The sequence below is a fragment of the Ammodytes marinus genome (assembly GCF_949987685.1).
Source record: "Ammodytes marinus genome assembly, chromosome: 9".
Classification (NCBI taxonomy): domain Eukaryota; kingdom Metazoa; phylum Chordata; class Actinopteri; order Uranoscopiformes; family Ammodytidae; genus Ammodytes; species Ammodytes marinus.
In genome coordinates this window covers 12,271,916-12,291,025 of record NC_137213.1, presented here as the reverse complement: position 1 = coordinate 12,291,025, position 19,110 = coordinate 12,271,916, and the positions used below count along the sequence as shown (strand labels likewise).

The 19,110-nt window shown below is 40.5% G+C and overlaps 1 protein-coding gene across 1 annotated transcript in view; it reads right to left on the bottom strand.

The window, feature by feature from the left end:
* LOC307255153 (receptor-type tyrosine-protein phosphatase mu) overlaps positions 1 to 15,543 on the bottom strand; it is a gene marked incomplete at both ends in the record, with an annotated part of 168,280 nt that extends 152,737 nt beyond the window's left edge. The window contains one exon of the mRNA XM_080033786.1: positions 15,471 to 15,543. Within this exon, the coding sequence (XP_079889912.1) occupies positions 15,471 to 15,543 (73 nt within the window). The remainder of the gene's footprint in view (positions 1 to 15,470) is intronic.
* Between the last annotated feature and the right edge of the window lie 3,567 nt (positions 15,544 to 19,110).

Sequence of the window (19,110 nt, the reverse complement as noted above, 5' to 3'; positions counted from 1 at the left end):
ATGGGGACATAAAGAAGCCAAACTGGCTCACTGTGAGGCACAGGGGTCACACCGGCCCAGGGCAAAGCAGGAAGCACTACCGGCAACCTCCGCCACTGTCATGCGATCGCAGCTTAAAGGGTTGGTTAACCCAAAAATTGTGAAAGAAACATTAACTCAATATCCGCGTGTTGTGTCCAAGTGTGCAGAGATGGTTTTTGGGATGTGTGTTATATTTCTGCAGCTTTCATGTTATTCTTGATAATCGACCATTTTATCAGATTCTCACAGATTTTTTATTGAAAATCCGTCCATCTGCACTATATTGAGGTGATAGTAGGTTTCAGAAATAATTTCGGCAATTAAAAGCACCATTCCCAGCATGCTGACATACTTGACTAAATGTGAGAAAATATGTTTTTTATGTATACTCTAAAGTGGCTTGTGTGGCCATAAATGGCGAAAAATTATTAACATTTTAAATGCTAATAGTAAATCCTAAAACGCATTTGACCACAGCACAAGAACGGAAGAGAAATAAAGTCGGTGAACTGATTCAGTACTGTATTATACAGAAATATCTACTCAAAGAATTCAAACAAACATATCGTTATATTATCATTAGACGCAAATGGCCATTACAGACCAAAGCGGTATAACCTGAAAGTGTATTAAACCAAGTAAGCGCGCCGCATATTGTTTGTGAATTTAGCTTTCATACTTTAAGAACACATCATTTCACCTTTCAATAGTAGCCTCATTTTAAAGCCAAAAAGCTTTTGGTACAAGCACAGCTCACTTGGTTATGTTAATACATCCATGATAAAAAAACAACCATCAAAGAGAAAAGGTTCATTCCAGCCAGACCTTTAGCTCTTTTAAAGTAAGAGCAAAAGAAACAAACTGGACAAGATATAATGGAAAGGAAAACTCAGCTTGGAGAAAACAGAGTTACCAGCAGGGAGTTTTGCATTTGCAGGGTTTTGATAAGAAGAGTGTGGGTGTTCCCTCTCTCTGTGTGTTCCACAAATGAACATGACGGGCTTAATTCACTGGTGTGAGTGGCCCGTACCCGCTGTCCTCTGCTTTCTTCCTGCCAGTCCGGTTACCGCCTCTCTCATTCCCTCACACCACGGTGTCACCAATTAGCCCGGGCCCAGGTTTCATTAGGGCATCGGCACTGCTGCCTGCCGCCTTCTGTCACATCCCTGATAACAAGCCAGAGATGGGTCTGCAACCTGACACACGGGGACGAGGAAGAAAATAGGCCCTACAGCACACACACAATATACCAACACTGGCTATGCACTACAACACACATCCACAAGTGGGAAGTGGCGGACACACACACACACACACACACACACACACACACACACACACACACACACACACACACACACACACACACACACACACACACACACACACACACACACACACACACACACACACACACACACACACACACACACACACACACACACACACACACACACACACACACACACACACACACACACACACACACACACACACACACACACACACACACACACACACACACACACACACACACACACACACACACACACACACACGATCCTTCAACGTTTTGTTCAGATGATTAAAGAATTGAATGATGAAATGTGGAATGATAGGAAGATATGGGGAAAACTGGAGGGAAATGCAGTGTGTTGTTGATTGCAAACTAAAGTCATGGCAGCTCTGCACAGTTATGCATAAATCAATTACATCCAATTCCAAAAGCAACAGAACATTTTTCATTTTAAAACTCAACCTGGAGGTGGATGAGCAGCTATATGTGCACTGTTTTAGGCAGTGTATTATTATAATTTGACAATGTTGATGTTCATTGTGCATTTTTGTCATTGGAAACAGCAGTACAGTGAACAACTCTCTCAGTTAACAAAAACAAGTTCCTTAAAGTGATAAAGAAAAAAAAAGAGATTTGGACATCTACAATTATGCAATCTCTACCGCCGAAGACTTTATGAGAAATTGCTCCATAACTGCCACTAAATGGACATTTCGTGAGATTATTTGCTCATCTGGTAATATGTTAATTTAAACCCGGCAGTAGGTGATCAAAGAACAAGTAACAACATAACGAATTTCACCAAAACGTCAACGCTAACTCAATAAGATAGTTGAAAAACCTTAGTGCTACAAACACATTTCTGTCAGTGCCAAAAAAACAACTACTATTAGGTTCAGCCTTAATTATGTTCAAACTTTTGTTAGTATATTGAGTTAAGTCACATAGCCGCCTAGTTTACTACGTATTCTCTGTATATTTCTGTCATGAGAGCCCAGCATTCAAGGCACGGCAGTACCAGCATGACACTTTGGAGGATGCACAGCTGGGGTGATGGCGGGGTGAGGTTTTCCCCAGGGAAAGGAACCTAGTGGGTTGAAGGGGGGAGACTTTCAGACACACAGGTGCTGCTGAATATTAGTCTCACGGAAAGAAGTCTGGACTCATGGGAGTGAATTATTCATCCTCTGAACCCGGCCTGTGTGCCTCTGCCACACTGCAATCCTGATATACAATCATATGAAAAAGTTTGGGAACCGCTCTCAGCCGGCATTATAATTGACTCTGCTTTCACAAAAAATATATAAAAGTGGTATGTCTTTAATTTACCAGGAACAGCTAAGTACTGGGATGTTTTCCAAACAAAGATTTTTTGAAAAGCAGTATTTGGTTGTATGAAATAAAATAAAATGTGAAAAACTGGCTGTGCAAAAATATGGGTACCCTTGTGGTTTTGTTGATTTTAATGCCTGTAACAGCATGTAAAACTGATGAATTTAAACACAAAGTTGGTTGGATTATGTTGTTAAGCCTTGAACCTCATAAATGTCTGTTTAATCATGAGAAAATGTATTTTAGGTGCCTAAATGCAAGTTGCACTTCTCTTTGACTCTCTGCTGAAGTGAGACAGAATGGGATCATCAAAACAGCTCCCAAAAGATCTTAAAAACAAAGATTATTCATTATCATGGTTTAGGGGAAGGCTACAAGAAGCTTTCCCAAAGGTTTCAATTGTCAATTTCTACTGTAAGGAACGTTGTCAGGGAATGGAAGGACACAGGCACAGTTGCAGTTAAACCCAGGTCTAGCAGACCAAGAAAAGTACAAGAGCGGCATATGCGGCGGATTGTGAGAATGGTTGCACAGCCTACTAATGCACTTGTCTCATGTCATGATATGTCGTGAGTTAACAGACTATCAAGGACAGAAATACATTTTCTCATGATTAAACAGACATTTCTATGAGGTTCAAGGCTTAACAACATAATCCAACCAACTTTGTGTTTAAATTCATCAGTTTTACATGCTGTTACAGGCATTAAAATCAACAAAACCACAAGGGTACCCATATTTTTGCACAGCCAGTTTTTCACATTTTATTTTATTTCATACAACCAAATACTGCTTTTCAAAAAATCTTTGTTTGGAAAACATCCCAGTACTTAGCTGTTCCTGGTAAATTAAAGACATACCACTTTTATATATTTTTTGTGAAAGCAGAGTCAATTATAATGCCGGCTGAGAGGGGTTCCCAAACTTTTTCATATGACTGTATGATGTTAGATGCCAACCCAAACTTCTCTGTGACTGAATAAGGCTGTGGAGCTGCTCCAGAACATTGGCCATGGCCACACTGGCCTTTCCAATGTAGGAATGGGTGTTAAATCAAAAGATGTACCAGTAGGTTCTCTTAATTCTGTTCACGTGCATACAATTACGTTTTTGCTATGTTTGATCCAAAGAAATTATATAATGTGACAGCAAAGTAGGGTCACTCCCAAGTTGAACTAATGGCTACAAGTCTAATTTAAGAGAAAAATTACTTAATTATTGTGCCGCTTGTGATTTTGACTGAAAATAACTTAATTATAATATGTGTTTATTAAAGTCATGAGGCTGACATGAACATGAGGAGGTTAAATAAAAGTTGAACAAATGCTGCAAAATGAATACTGAAAACAGTGCCTGCTGTCAAAGGGGACAAAAGTAATTTCTTAAATGACTTGTAATATAAACTTAAGTGACATAATAAATGAGAAATCAGGCTTTCTTCCTGAAGGCATATCAAAGGCTACTTGCAATCAAAGGCTAACCATGTAGCTTACACAATTTGCAAGACAAATTCTAAGACAGAAATTGAGTAGGCAAGACAACTTAAAAATGTTTGTTAGCTTTCTTTTTCATTGATGTATTTATGCTAACTTCATGCTAACCCACTGCTAGTAAAGGCTACTTATTTTAATAAAAATGTGTAAGGAACAGCCCAAAGACATATTTACATCTTGATTTGGGTAAAAACCTATGTGGAAAACTGAAAACTTATTTGCTTTCAGTGTGAATTCCAGTTGCTCAGAATTGAATCTTGTCCCCGACTTTTGTATGTATATATAAATATCTCTGCTGCCATACCTTCAGCAGGGATCCTATTATGAATAATGCCTAGAGACCTGGGAACGGCAACAGGGAAATCCTCCGTTAGCCTTGGGACTTGCTCAAAGACTTAGTAGGACAGAGAAAAGATGTGTTTGCATTTTAGTCAACCCATTGCTTCAGCAGTGGGTAGTGAGAAATACTCACATTAGTAATCAGAGCCTTTTAGTTGTAGCTCTTGAGGCCATACAATGTAGGAAGACAGCTGGACAAACTGCCTTTTTTTAAGTAGAAATCCAACAAAGCAAGATGGTTTCACTTTAATAGTCTCTAGGAAATATAACAAACATACCAAGTTAATTCTGTTCTAACTTGATAATTTTAGTAATTATATGTGAAGCTGTGGAAGTCGGACTGATAATAACGTTGGTTAACAATCCAACTGATTCTACAGGCTTGCCACACTAATTACTCCTTTTGCCCCGATACCAATACATCTCTGAGACATCACATGCAACTGTATTCAAACCCCCGGCCAGCTGAGTACTATCATTACAATCAACTTGTCAGATTTTTCGCCGTTTTGTTTATTCAGATGTGCATTATTCCAAAAACATGTGTTTTCAACTTTGTTTCCGTTTGCGATGCCGTGCCGCACGCACACTTCTAATGACTCCTGTGCCCTATAATTTCTTTAGCGTGGCAAACTCTGATTACAGGGTGGGGAGTCAAGCTTCAAGCCAAGCATCATCTTTCCCAGTTATTGCTTTATGTTTGCGCTGCCTTTAACATGGGCCCTGCAGCTGCGTGTCTCAATAGCTGTGTCGATGAAGCCGTATTTTTAACACCAAAAGTGATTTACTATTTAGTTCGCTGTAGCAGAGCAGGCATTGTTTGCTCAAGCATGCCGGCAAGTTAAACGAGGAATGTGTAAAAAGCGAAGTTGACATCGGTGGAGCTGACTGATCGTACTTGGGAGTGGACTGTCCAGCAGTCAGCCTACTAATGCACTTGTCTCATGTCATGATATGTCGTGAGTTAACAGACTATCAAGGACAGGCGCAAGTGAGAATATAATTTATGCTGTGATGGGGTTCTATGATGGACTATAGCCACCATTATACTAAATACATAAATGCATTGATAAATGACTCAATTAATTAATAGGAACATATATTGACTGAAATTAGTTGATAAATAGGGATAATAAAAACTGGAAAAAATTAAATATTTATCGAGTTAATCAATGCATTTATTATAATGGCAGATATAGTCCTACATAGTTCCACATGGTTAAAATCCAAAATGGTGATAGGCATTGAATGAAAACACAGCATCATCATCAGATAACTCCATTCCCACAAGGTACTTCAAGTTTGGGGGCATAAAGGGGTCATTCACATGATCATCCTCATTTTACGAATGTTCGGCAACGGACATCAGTACATCTTTTATTCATCATCATTGCCACCATTTTATTCCTCATTGTTTTCCTCTGCTTCTGATGGCATGGACCCCCACCCCCACCCCCACCCACACACACACACACAGACACCTCAACTCTGGAACGACCACCCTGTCTAGTGCCGAGCGTACAGTAATGCCATTAAACCTCCCCCCGGGGAGTCAGTCACGCGGAGGTTTTGAGCTCCGGGGCAAATATAAGAGAGAGCCATTTGGAAGAGGAGTCGAGCCCAGCCCGAGGAGGTCAGAGGGCTGTTTACAGAACAACAGTCTCTTATCGGCTCTATGCTTCCCCGAGGAGTCCCCACCACAAACAGATAACGGCCTCCAAACAGGCTCCAGAGTGTGACCGATAGGGGTATAATCAGGTACATTCTGCTTTGGGGTGGGCAAAGAAGAAGTGGAGGAGAAGGGTGGATAATAGTGTAGTAGACTGTTAGTGGAGAGATCATATGCTAGGGAGATTCAGGCTAGCTGCATTAGAAACATACAGAAGGTAAACAGAAGTTCAAGTTTGCCGCTTGTCCCTTTTAAAAACGCACAAATGGCACAAAAAACAATTCATTTAAACAATATAATTCTATGAAGCATCGACTTCCTCCGTCTGTATTATCCGGTCCTCCCCATGTTTCACCAGTCTATGATTTTAACCGGAATGTTCAGAAAGTAGAGGGGTTAGTGAAAAGATGCATTACTTTATTCAAATCAATAATTCCCCTGATTTGGAAAATATATGGAAACAATTATGTTGTTTTAAGTATACAACTCGACCCATATAACATTGGCTATGTCCTTTTGTGAAGATGCAAAATCAATACATATTAAAAAGGGGCCACAAAAATTTGTATGATGGTTAATGTGTTTTCTTTCACGTCCTAATAACCATAATTCATCAGGACCACTGAGGCCTAATCCATCCTCGGGGATCGCTTCATTATTGAACAGTTAAACGGTCAATAGGTCCAGCCAAGGCAGCTTTTAGCACAAGGGGGGGAACAGCCAGTGTAAAAGCCAATGCAAATAACTGGCACTCAAACACGGCCTAATGCATTAATGACTGCACGGCGTGTGCTAATGCGACGGCAACAGATTCAGACTGACAGTAATGGGGAATTTTGCCCCTGGTTGTAATCGTAAGGCCCGGATGGGGAGAGGAGAAGGAGGAGGGATGTACACCTGCCTTCTGCCTGAGCCTTGACAGAAGCCTAATAAATAATAGGAGACAAGGTGAAACAGCAGTAGCAGCCCCCTCCTCCAACCTCCTACACTACCAGCAGTTCTCCACCCACGCCGACAGCTTTTTGGCATGAAACATAGTCTCCTCTAAGTTTGCAAGTGCACTTGTCCCGCGCGAACGAGGCATCTTGAGTTATTCATGAACTCACAGGAGGAAACTTTGCACCTTTTCAGCTATGGTGTGACACTGGCGTCAATGGGTACATTTGACAGATTTCGAAATTAAGCTTCACACTTCAGTGTCAGGGCTACTCGCTCATTTGAACCGAATATCAAAGTGTGCTCTATCGGAATCAATTCCAGTCCACGTCATAACAACTCCTGGGTGTATAGGTGACAATGCTGGATGGAAAGCAGCTGATTGAAAGGGCAGGTTTTGCCGATAAGTGAGGTGGAATGTGCCGGGGTCAATTCAATCCCGGTGTAAAACCAATTGGTGAAACTGCCAGTTACGGGTCACTGAAACCGATTTAACTCTCAACACAATTCAGGGAGGATTGAACATTTAAAAAGGTGCACTATGCAACATTGAGTGTGTCAGAGAAGTGCACATTTTTTAAAGTATATTCTCATAACGGATCTCTGGAACACTGCTTAAAGTTTGAAAGCTACCTTAAAGTTATTGTTTCGTATTACAGCATCAGGACACACTGTTTTGTTTACAAACATATTCTAGTCTTACGTTTGGTTCCAGTTGCCATAAAATATTTTCAAAATGAGTCAATACCAAGAATTAAATTGAGAGAAAATATGTATTGTCAACAGCAGGTTCTATACATGTAAACAAATCCCCTTCCCTAAAACTGCATAGTGCACCTTTAAAAAACGATGGATAAAAGTGAGCAGACATCCAGCCTGGTATGCAGATAGGAGGTCTACAAATCAACTGAAAAAAAGACACACTCTAATATCCTGATTTAAACTGCTTCTCCTACTCCGTTCCCCTCCTCCTTCTCCTCCTCGTCACCATTAATAACAATTGAGACCCTTGGAGCATTAATTAGTGAAATCTTTCCTGAGTGCCTGGACTCTGCCGAGCCACCTACGAGTAACGCACACTTCTGTAAACATGATCCGCTGCATAGCAAGTTGTTTTTCTACCGATTGGATGAGATCACAGAATTGTCGGAGCATGCCTTACACAAACACACACACACAAAAACACTTTCTCTCTCTCTCTCTCTCTTACAAAACACTCTCGTCTCCGTCTCTCACGCTCTCTTCATTAGGCGGGCCCCTGTGCCGGCCTGTGTGCGACTCATTAGCTTTTATCCTCTTCATTTGAAGAAGGAGCTGGGTATAATTAGAGCGCCTCTGTTTGTCCAGCATCCTTCACAGAGTCACATCTCAGGGGCTAATTGTCATTCCGTCGCACAGCTCCCACATAATGTAGCCACGGCGCCCGCCTCGGGGATGAACTTCAAAAACTCTAACCGCCTCTCAAGAATGTAAATAAAATCACTTGCAAATCAACAGCTAATGATCGAATGTGGAGTGGCCCTCCAGGGACAAGGAAAGATGATGAGCCATATTGGTAGACTTTGCGTTTCGAAAGATCTTACTCACTTGCTTAACCAATTTCACCAGACTTAGTGTTTGGACAGTCACACGTTTGTTGTTGTTGTTGTTGTTGTGTGGGCTCTGTAGTCCAGCCACGTCAACCTTAAAGTCATTGTTTAATTTCAAAGTGCTTTCAGCTTCAAGTTGAGCTTTAACTTTGTGGTGAAATCACAGGCTTTTTAAACATAGCGGACAGTGAAGGAGGACAATAATCCTTAACAAATAGGGAAAATCTCCCAAAGAGCTTTTTATGGTCAAGAGTGGAATGTTCTTGACCAGCCGGGTCAGTCATCTGACTTCGTCTAAAATGATTGTTGTTGGGGGCGCTCGTGGTGTAGTGGTTAGAGTGTCCCCCTTGAGGATCAGGCTTCGCAGCGGACCCGGGTTAGAGTCTGACCCGTGGTCAGTTCTCTGCATATCATTCCCCTCTCTAACCCATTTCATCTCTGTTGCTCCAAATCTGTCTAATAATAAATGAAAAAAAAATATTGTTATTGTTTTTTTCTTCACTCTCTGAATAACAGACTGAAGGTCAGCTGAAGCCTAGGGTTCATTGCTTGGAAAGGATTCAACGGTACTTTATTAAATATGACGACAAAAAAAAGAGACATTCATCAGGCGCTCTTAGGCGGCGCAAGGACAACAGTGTACCGTTTTGAAGTCCAAATGAAATCCAATTTTTTTGCAGTCTGAAATAATGTCATTGCGTTTTTCTGATGTTTTATAATAGATTCGTAATGTAAAAAAAAGGCATGCTATTTTTCTTCTCAGCTGGCTGGAAATGCCTGTCAGTGGCTGTGGTTGATTGACAGAAAGCTGGTAAGATGGTGTTTGGCTGTATGCAACGTGTATTGTGTGCAATGGTGTTAAAAAGTAAGGACCACACCAGCATCCAACCGGACCAAAGTGATATTTGCAGATCTGTTTACACACCGTTTAAATGTGCTGCAGCCAAGCAGCTAATTAGCTATCTAGCCTGCAAGTTGACCTTAGCATTGCACTTTTACACGGTGCATATTGTTCTGGTCGCTCCTCGAACAAGTTCTGGTTCAGGATAAGACGTGTGTTCATGTTTGTAACTTAAATAACAAGGAGACTTTCAGCAGATAAGCTAATACAGGTTGTTGTTTTATGTTATCAAACATGGGGGCGCTAAGATCATCTAATATCCTCCCTTTAAATTTTGATTATTTATTTTTTTCATCTCAAAGTAAGCACAAGCTTTGCATTTAAGTACGCACATAATATGTACACTGGGGGAAAAATAAATCAATTTCATTTCAGTTGGACTTAAAAGTGTAATATAGTTGGGCTAATTATTTTGAAACGCCAATCAGTTTGATCACACGGGTTCTTCAACAAGGCAGAAATGATAGAAACAGATGCATTTCACCCTATTCATACACAGAGAATTCACCACATATGGACCTTATTCCATCACAATATGAATACAAACACACATCTTCAGGAGAACGGTTGCATTGATTTTGCATAAAGAGGATTAAATTAGGACTTAATTGAAGATGACGTTAACTTGTCTCATTAACTCCTGCGCCCTAAAATTGGGGTTGACTCTTTTCCATAGCTACACTTTATGCACTGTTCACCTGATGAAAACGTTAAATCGCCTTCAAATTAAAGCTTAGAGCCGGGACCTTAACCTCAAAAGCCATGTTAAATCCTGTGCTATGTATCACTGTGCAAACAGAGTGCACTTTCCAATCTTTCTTAAGCCAACCTATAATACCACTTTTATTAATTTTCTAAATGGTTTTTACAGAAGATAAAAACTGAAATGAGGAAATCCTCCATATTGATCCTCGATGAAAAAACTTTCATGGATTAACAACACACAGATAGAGGTGTGTAAACTACAAATGAACAACAGGTCAATGTTACAAATGTTGGCATTTATAAAAGTTAGAATAGGAAACATCCTTGCCTTTTTCTATCTGCACACTGGATATATTACCTGCTGCCTAAACTGATGGAAAAGTCCACCCTTGGTTACTCCTTGAGGAACCATCAATCTATGATGTTGAGGCTGTCTCTGGAAATATTTTCTGATAAAGTGTTGTTTACTTTTTTTTGTTGAAAGGGTGTGTCGACTTTTCTTCAATCCAGTCAGTGATTTTATACACTTTCACCAGAAATGCCTTGTGGCAACTTCTAGCGAGCGAACAGATGCTGACTTTTTCCCAGAGAAACAAAGCTGAATAATGTGTCAAGCTGTGTGCCCTTTCCTCCATGCAACATATTTTGTTATTCTGATGAATTAAAGTCTATTGAGAACAGCAAAATATTCAATATTTTTCCCTTCAAAAGATGGATTTCTCTTGTAGAAAACAGAAACATACTAGATCTATGATTTAAAAGAGGGAACGTTTAGGACATGTGCTTCTGAGGATTGGGATAACAGACATTTATATTGATTGACCTTGTCATGTGTATGGTCTGGAAAAATCTTGATATCATATCTTGTTTCGAAAAATAAATGTAGGACACAAAACAACTCGACCAATGCAACAGGCATCGCTGACAGCTGTTTTGCTAAATAGTGCAATTTACCTTAAGGCAATGCAATGTGGTGTGTCATTGGGTGTAGAGCTAAGGTAAAGGCAGGCCAGACACAATGTAAAACAGACCATTAAAGTCCTGTTCTAACCACTTTAAGAAATAAGACAATTGTTCACGCATAGAAGAACGTTTAGACCTCATCACTGCTGAAACATGGATAATGCTCCTGTCAGACTAGTCACTTCAAAGTCATTATCTAAGTCCATTCAGCAGCATTTAATATCTGCAAGTTCTTAAAGTTAAGATTTCAAAATGCAATCCCTTCTCCTCCTCCACGGTGTCTACCACGAATCAGTCATAAGACTGCCCTGCTGACAAACTCAGCAGACCCTTTTCCTTTTCTGGGAAAGTCACACATGTAGCCGCAGTGTTTGAACAGCCTCGGTAAATCCATGTGATTCCACTGCCTTCATTATCATCATAATATAAAAGTGTTTGAAAAAGCAACGTTACAGAAGAACGCAAGACACCTCACTTTCTGCTTTGTACTATCATCAATCACCATGGAGATCCCCCCCCCCCCCTCTCTCTCTCTCCTCCAACATTGGATAAAGCCATCGGGGAGGAAAAAATAAAATAAAAAAATCACATGCATATTTAATTTCATTCTCCACTGGCTCACACAAAGGAAACTGCCACCCTTCAGGACACCTTTCGGAAAAGTCTCTATTAAACGTGAGTCGTCTGGGATGGGAGGAAGGGGAGGGGAGGGGGATGACAAGAAAAACGCAAAAAAAAGGAAGAAAAATTTTGTGAGTGAAAAAAAAAAAGTGTCTAAATTATTGCCAGACTGCAAAACGAAGTGCTGTTTATCTGCTCGAATGAGCCAAGGTGTTGTTTTTACTCCTTAAGTCACATGCTTGGGATGGCAATCAGGATCGGTCAACCAGGACGCTATCAGCGGCAGTCACTCTTGCGGTGACAAACTACAGCCCTGCACTCTCGGAGCATGGGCATTATTCTCAACACACATCCTCGCCACCCCTATCAGAAAACCAGGCAGGTTTTATGGCTGCTGGAAAAGGTGGTAAACATAACAAAGCGCACTGCTCCCTGGAATTTAATGTGCTCGGTCAAAAGACAGAGTAGAGATATCAAAGGGCCAGGCCTGTCTTCATAATGTAGAAAAACACAAGCACTGGCCATACACAACAAGTGATTTATAGTGTTTTTGTTTTTTTCTGAACCTAGAGCATCCAGTGGGCACCATAAATGCAACAGACAAAAAAACTACAAAAGATCAGTTTGTCTACGCCATGTCACTGAGGGCAGATATAAAAGGTGCATGAACGAGTTAAAGGTGCACTATGTAACTTTTGGTGTGTCAAGAGAAGGGAACATTTTGTAAGGTATATTGTCATAACTGAATAAACAAACTTTCCTCACAGGAACATTGGATCCCCGGAACAATGTTTTAAGTCTGAAAGCTACCTGGAAAGTTACGGTTTCGCTGTTGTTTTTAACAGCAGCAGCAGGGCCCACAGTTTTTACAAACATATTTTAGTCTTACATTTGGTCCCAGGTGCCTCAACATAATTAGAATTATTCAATACTAATAATCACATGTTGAATAAACATGTTTTGTAAACTAACTGCAGGCTCCGAAAATGTAAATAAATGCCCCTCCCCTTAAACTGCATAGTGCACCTTTAACAAAGGAACTGAAACAGACACCTGATTATGGACCTGGTTTTGTTTTTTTAAGGGTTAATTAAAATACTTCCAAAGGACTGTTTTGCCAGAAGGCGCCAATGCTGCAGTTTACTGGAGTAGACCAATGCTCTGGTTACCTCGGTGATCTAATTATCACATGAGCCGTTATCAGTTATCACATATACTATCCATAACAAATGTCTCAAGTCGCATGCACAAGCTTCATATTTAGCCTCTAGCTCTCCATCCGTGTGTTGGTGGGTGGCTAATCTGTCACCTAGCCACGAAGAGGGCATGAACATGCATCCAATTGATTTCCTCCTGGTTTACATATTTACACACACACACACACACACTCGTGCAATTAGGTGCACATTTATCGATGGTTTTGGCCACCACTGGGAGCCCCGCAGCGCAGCCCACTCCAATAAATCTCCCAGTCCTGAGGTTGCCAACGGGCAAGACTGATGAACCGCACACATAAAAATGGACTGGGAATACTTTGAGCTTCAGGGGGAAAGAGAAGAGTTTCTCAATCACTAAGAATTGACCCCTGGCTGTTCACACTGCTCGATTCAAACTGTTTATTTATCAAAAAAAAAGACCTAAAACAATCTTCTGTTGGTCTCTGGATATGCCAGTTCTCTTGGGGAAAAGACATTTCAAATATGAAGAGGACCACTTTAAAGTAACACATGACTAAGACAATTATGTAATTCATTAAACAGTTAAGTCGTTATGTTAAATCAGAGTTGAGATCGATTCAAAGTTGTGTCACAGCGCACAGACAGACAACAGTTTTCCAAAGTGCATCTGAATTCTGATATATGTGTCTGACTCGTGGTCCTCCACTCTGAGCAGCTTGACTTCATCATCTGGCTCTCATATTAAGTGTGTACCATGCTGCCCCCAACAGGCTCTGGGAAAAATGCATCGGCTGTCCGTTGAATCCCAAAGCATCCTACTATAACAGCCCACAGCTGAAGCCACACACGCACACACACACAGCAACTTCACCACACACACCGTCGCTTCCTCGGAGTCTGGGCTAAACAAAAACACATTCAGCTCTATCCAGCCCTTTTTAGGAAGTTTTTTTAAACACAACACTAATTGTATTGACAGTATGGATTTCTCTCAGACAGGACCTTTATAGGCAACTTATTGATCGACATGAATATAGGCTAATGCACCTTTTTACCACAAAGATAATGCCATTATGGAGACGGCAGAAATGACCTCTTTAGGGTCCAAATTAAACCCAGAATGTGAAAACCCCTTGGGCCATTACTCTGAAGGCAAAAGTCTGCACTTTTATATTATAAGTCAATTCACTCATTCACTCACTAATCCCTGAACTTCTCCTCTGCACAAAGCTTTAAACAGACTTTGTGAAAATGAAGTCGCCCGTGTGTGAATATCAGAAATATGAGTAGGAGGTTGCTGTGTTTGTATCAATGTGTATGTATGGCATCAAACAATCAGCCAAAACAGTGAGACAACAAAAGTATCTGATTGGAAGTGAATGAAAGGGAGACATCAGAGAAATGTAATCCCATCTGAAAACAAAGCATGTTCAAAAAGGAAAGTCATGTTGAACTATTGACCAGTTAATTGAATTCAAACAAATTGTTTTGAATGTGGACTACGCACTCAGTTCCAAAAACAATATACAGTCTATTTTGAATATCCATTATTTTAGGATAAAGAACATATAGTGGAAGAAAAGGAAAACTAAGCCACTTGAAAACACATCAACCACAATAGACATGTATGATGTATGGTATGTCATTAAATAGATGCAAGATGGACTGTTCTTGCACTTTTGAGACGCAACAATTTGGGATTGAATGAACTCCATATATTTCATACTGGGCATTTTCGTGCGTAAAAGTGACCATAATCTGTGTCCACCACACAGTGGCTGGGACATCGTAAGTAAAGTTGACACCGAATTCACAGTGAAACAATGACAGTAGTAGGTATATCTAGGGTGGCTTATCGCCTCGCCGTGTGTGTAGGCCACAATGTACCACCGGTGCGCACACGCATGTGACCCTTCAGGTGCCCGAGTGCCTTCAGGTTAATCACATTAGACAGCAACTTATCAAGATCAAGTCAGACACAAACATGGAACTCTTTAAACTTGCGCTGGTGTATATTGTGGCATTGGCAGCAGCGGAGTTGCTCCCGGTGGCCGTGGCGCACCTGCTCGTTGCGCACAGCGGCACAAAAGGTGAGCACCAAACTACTGATGAATGCCTAGTGTTGTAGCGGCAAACTGATAGTCCTTTCATTCCGAGTCAAGTGTAAACATAATCGTGTTTTAAGCGGACGGAAAGCCACCCTAAGATTACTTACAACACTTCCGCTTTTCCGAATTTCTTTATATCATTAACGTGAATTAAAACATTCAAATTTCGGAAAAAAATTAAGTATTAGTCAAAATAGTGGTCAAACTCAGTTAAATTAGAGTGCCTCTCGCCTCTACTTCATCTGTCACCACACATGCAAGAGGACTGCGCATACGTTCAGTACTACGTGCAAAACATGTTCAGGTAATCCTCCTTACCTTTAAAAACTTCCCCTTGGGCGGACAGCAGCAGGGTTATTGCAGCAAACAAGCAATTGATAACTTTATCCATGTCGACGGCGACCTTCCGTAAAGCGTTAACCCCCCCGAGCCGCGGGGTTAACTCGCAACTCTTTCTTTCTCTTTATCGCAACTTGAATGCTGCCTAGACTTTGGAGAAGTGTTAAATCTAAAAGTGTTTCTCGCCCAGCCCTCCGTCCCTAATTGGCGTGCTGTCGGGTGTGTGTGAGAGAGAGAGGAGGACACACGGTCGCCGACACGGCTGCTCCTGCCGGCTTGCTTGCTCCACACTTGGAGGAGGAATGTGTGAGTGAGTCCCTGATTCCTGAATTACGCGTGGTGGATTGAGCAGTCCGGCAGCTCCATGAGAGCAGCGGCTGTGCGCGCGCAGTCTGGCCGGTAGAGGGCGCGTGTGAACCCCGCTTGGGAGGGAGAGGAGAGGCTACCGTCCCCTCCCGCCTCATTAAGCCTTCATTCGGAGCAGCTGTGGAGACTGAAGGTAAAGTAGTGCAGTTAACTCGGACCAGATAAGAACCGCCGGGGCTATGAACCCAGTCAGCCATTATTAATTCAAGGTATGCAATTAAAAATGAATAGTCAGTGATATTGTGATTATGACTACCTTGCTTTGGATTATCAATCATTGACCACATATTTATCTCCTTCAAGTTAAGTGTGTAACTTTTTCATATAAATGAATGTTGGTTACTCAGAATAATCCCAAGAAGAGCCCACTAACGTTTTCAGTTGTTGATTCTACTGCTTAGAAAAGAAACGGAAGTACAGCAGAAGGTATAAAATCCATGCGCGATCACAGAAGGCTTACATTACTGTCGATGCACAGTACTGTCCGGGGGCAACATAAGTTATGCACTATAGCTTTGAAACTGAGTGTTTTGTGTTTGTATGAAGATCATCCTCATTTTGGGGGTCTAATTTCCCCATATCTTCCATAACTAGTGTTTTTCCCTTTGTTATGAATTTATTGAAACCCAATACAATGAAAATACTTGACATGATAACCCCTTCCCTTTTCCTCAAACTAAGCTTGAATATTTGCTGAAGGTGACACACTAAAATGACCACATAGCTTGGTTTTTGCACCAAATATTTCATGTTTCATACACTATATGGGCTATACATGAGCAAATAGAAATTCCTTTTGTCTGCACAGAAAAGTAATTTAAAGAAGAATACGTCTAATGTATGTCACCCTACAGTTATTTATGTTTGAGGTCAATTAGTTTGCTTACTTGGTAACTGGGAAAGGGGGTGGTGCTATCTGAACAGCACTGTCAAAATAAGACACATATATCGATCTTAGGTGTGATCCATTAGGCTAAATGTCACAATGTTTTATAGCTATGACGCCAAAGAGCAGTATTGTGTCGTTTCCTGCTGTAAATGCCTGCAACATGTCTTTCTTTCAAATTCCTTGTTTATAAGCAATACTCAATCAATTTTGGAAAGTTGTGAAGAATGAAGGTGATACAATGATGTTAAGTGTGTTTTTTTCTTCTGAGCTGTGTTTACTTATGTTTGACCTTTTTGACCCCAAGGTCAAAATATTAACTCCGGCTTTTAATCCTGCATAGACGAGAGGTTCTATCTAACATTCCATAAACTGCATCTGCTGATTATGAAAAAATGTGTGATAAAAATGAAAATCCACAAATTTGACCTTGAGGTGAAATTGTTTTCTCTACATAAAGGGGACATTTTAAAACCTTATCTTCATATTTCTAGTGTAAAAATTATGTTTCCTATTATATTTACAAAGCACTTGACTTGTCAGACGATCGGAAAGCTATTTCAAAAGTATGAGTTAACTCAGGTTGGCTTGATGTAACTGTACCAGACTGTGATTAAACACTGTCATATTTCATTGATCACTGCTGGTTAATTATTTATTTTTTGCCAGATCTTTCCAAATCACATCACTAAATAAGCCATAAAAACGTCTTTAACGCTCAACGTCACACCTTATTTTATTACGAAATGGTCAGTTAAAGGCTTCGCCGGCTAGATTCTTAATCACATTTCACCTTGTGTGTCCTTTCTGATCATAATTCATGCATCGATCCTATTAAAGGGGAAACCCAGGCTGACATTCAAGAGGACCCTATCAGTTGACCTGGCAAAAAAACAGAGCGCATCATCGCACACTTGACTCAATAACAATGCCTTGCTTAAATAAGTGCACAATATTTGTTCAAAGTTAGTCTTATCTGAGACGGCAAGCGAAAAACCAACAGCGGCATATATTCACACTTCTATATCAAACATGGAGAATGGAGAAGCAACTAATGACAAAGTCAACCAATGTCATTCCCTTATTATTGTTTCTGCATGCACAAACACACACACATGGCGTTTTCACTTGTACCAGCAGTTTTTTTTTTCTCAGCTAATTAAAATGCAGCCAAATTGACACAGGTCCACATTTAGTTTCAAAAATGACCCCTGTGCTGTCAAGGATACTAGGCTCCAGTGGTTTGTATTCTCCCAACACCCTGGGCGCCCAAACAATGGCTGAAGCATTTCACAGAAGCGCCACATGTCCTTTTGTGGTGTGTAGGTATTGTCTTAGCTGCAACAGTGATGCTGCCAGGAATGCTTGAATACCAGTTGGAGCGAAGCTGTCATGGGAGATGAGGAGAATGTAGACTCCTCAGACTGGATGGAGGAATGATAAAATAGGGTTATTGTTTGCACTCGCAGATGCAGAGAAAGAAAGTGAGTTAGTGTGTGGTTGAGGGGCAGCTTCTCTGTAAACAGTCCTAAGTTGTCCTCCACGTCATAATTATATCCATGTTTTTTGGTCTGATGTATTTCCACAGATCTATCAGATTAACTAGTCCTTCCACGACACATCTTGCCATGTTATGTGTTCATTTAAAACAAAACTGGAATTTTTTAATGGTACAGTGGGTAATATTGGGTTATTTAGAATTATAGAATGATTTTAGTTAGAGAATTTACAGAAGCTATGGTGGCTTTCAAGGAAAAAAAGCTAGTTACTAAATGGCATCATCCACCACTGTGTCAAGTCTTTTCACAATATCAAAGGATGAGGTGAAGATGTACAGTATCTAGCTATTTATTCTACAGTACTTCTTCTTCGTCTTCCAACAGCTACATGTCCGGTGCCCACCCACTGTATATAAAAAAATCATAAGGCCATTTAAGATTGTCTATCTCTGCTACTGTAGAAATAGGTGGTGTGACCCTCCCCTATGTCAATATAAAATAATCATTTTAAGGTCATAATTTTAGTTAAGAGATTACACACTAATTAAAACACACTTGTGAACTTTATGTTTCCTTTCTACCAAGTTGTTCTGGGAAATGACAATTAATTCTACACTGTGTACCTTTTAAAGCAGTATATGTTGTTAGAGTACTTCCATCAAACTATTATAGGCCACTGTTTAAGTCAGTTTGGTCAAGTTTGTATTCATACCACTTGGGGTGGCAGAAGTCCTTTATCCCATAGAAACATTTCTCCAAGTTTGTCAGATACTTTTACCAAATTACCTCAAATATTTCATTTGTTTTACTTATCTATTTTAACCTTTTGGTTTTTACTTTTGACAAACTGTTTTCTTTTGCTTACCAG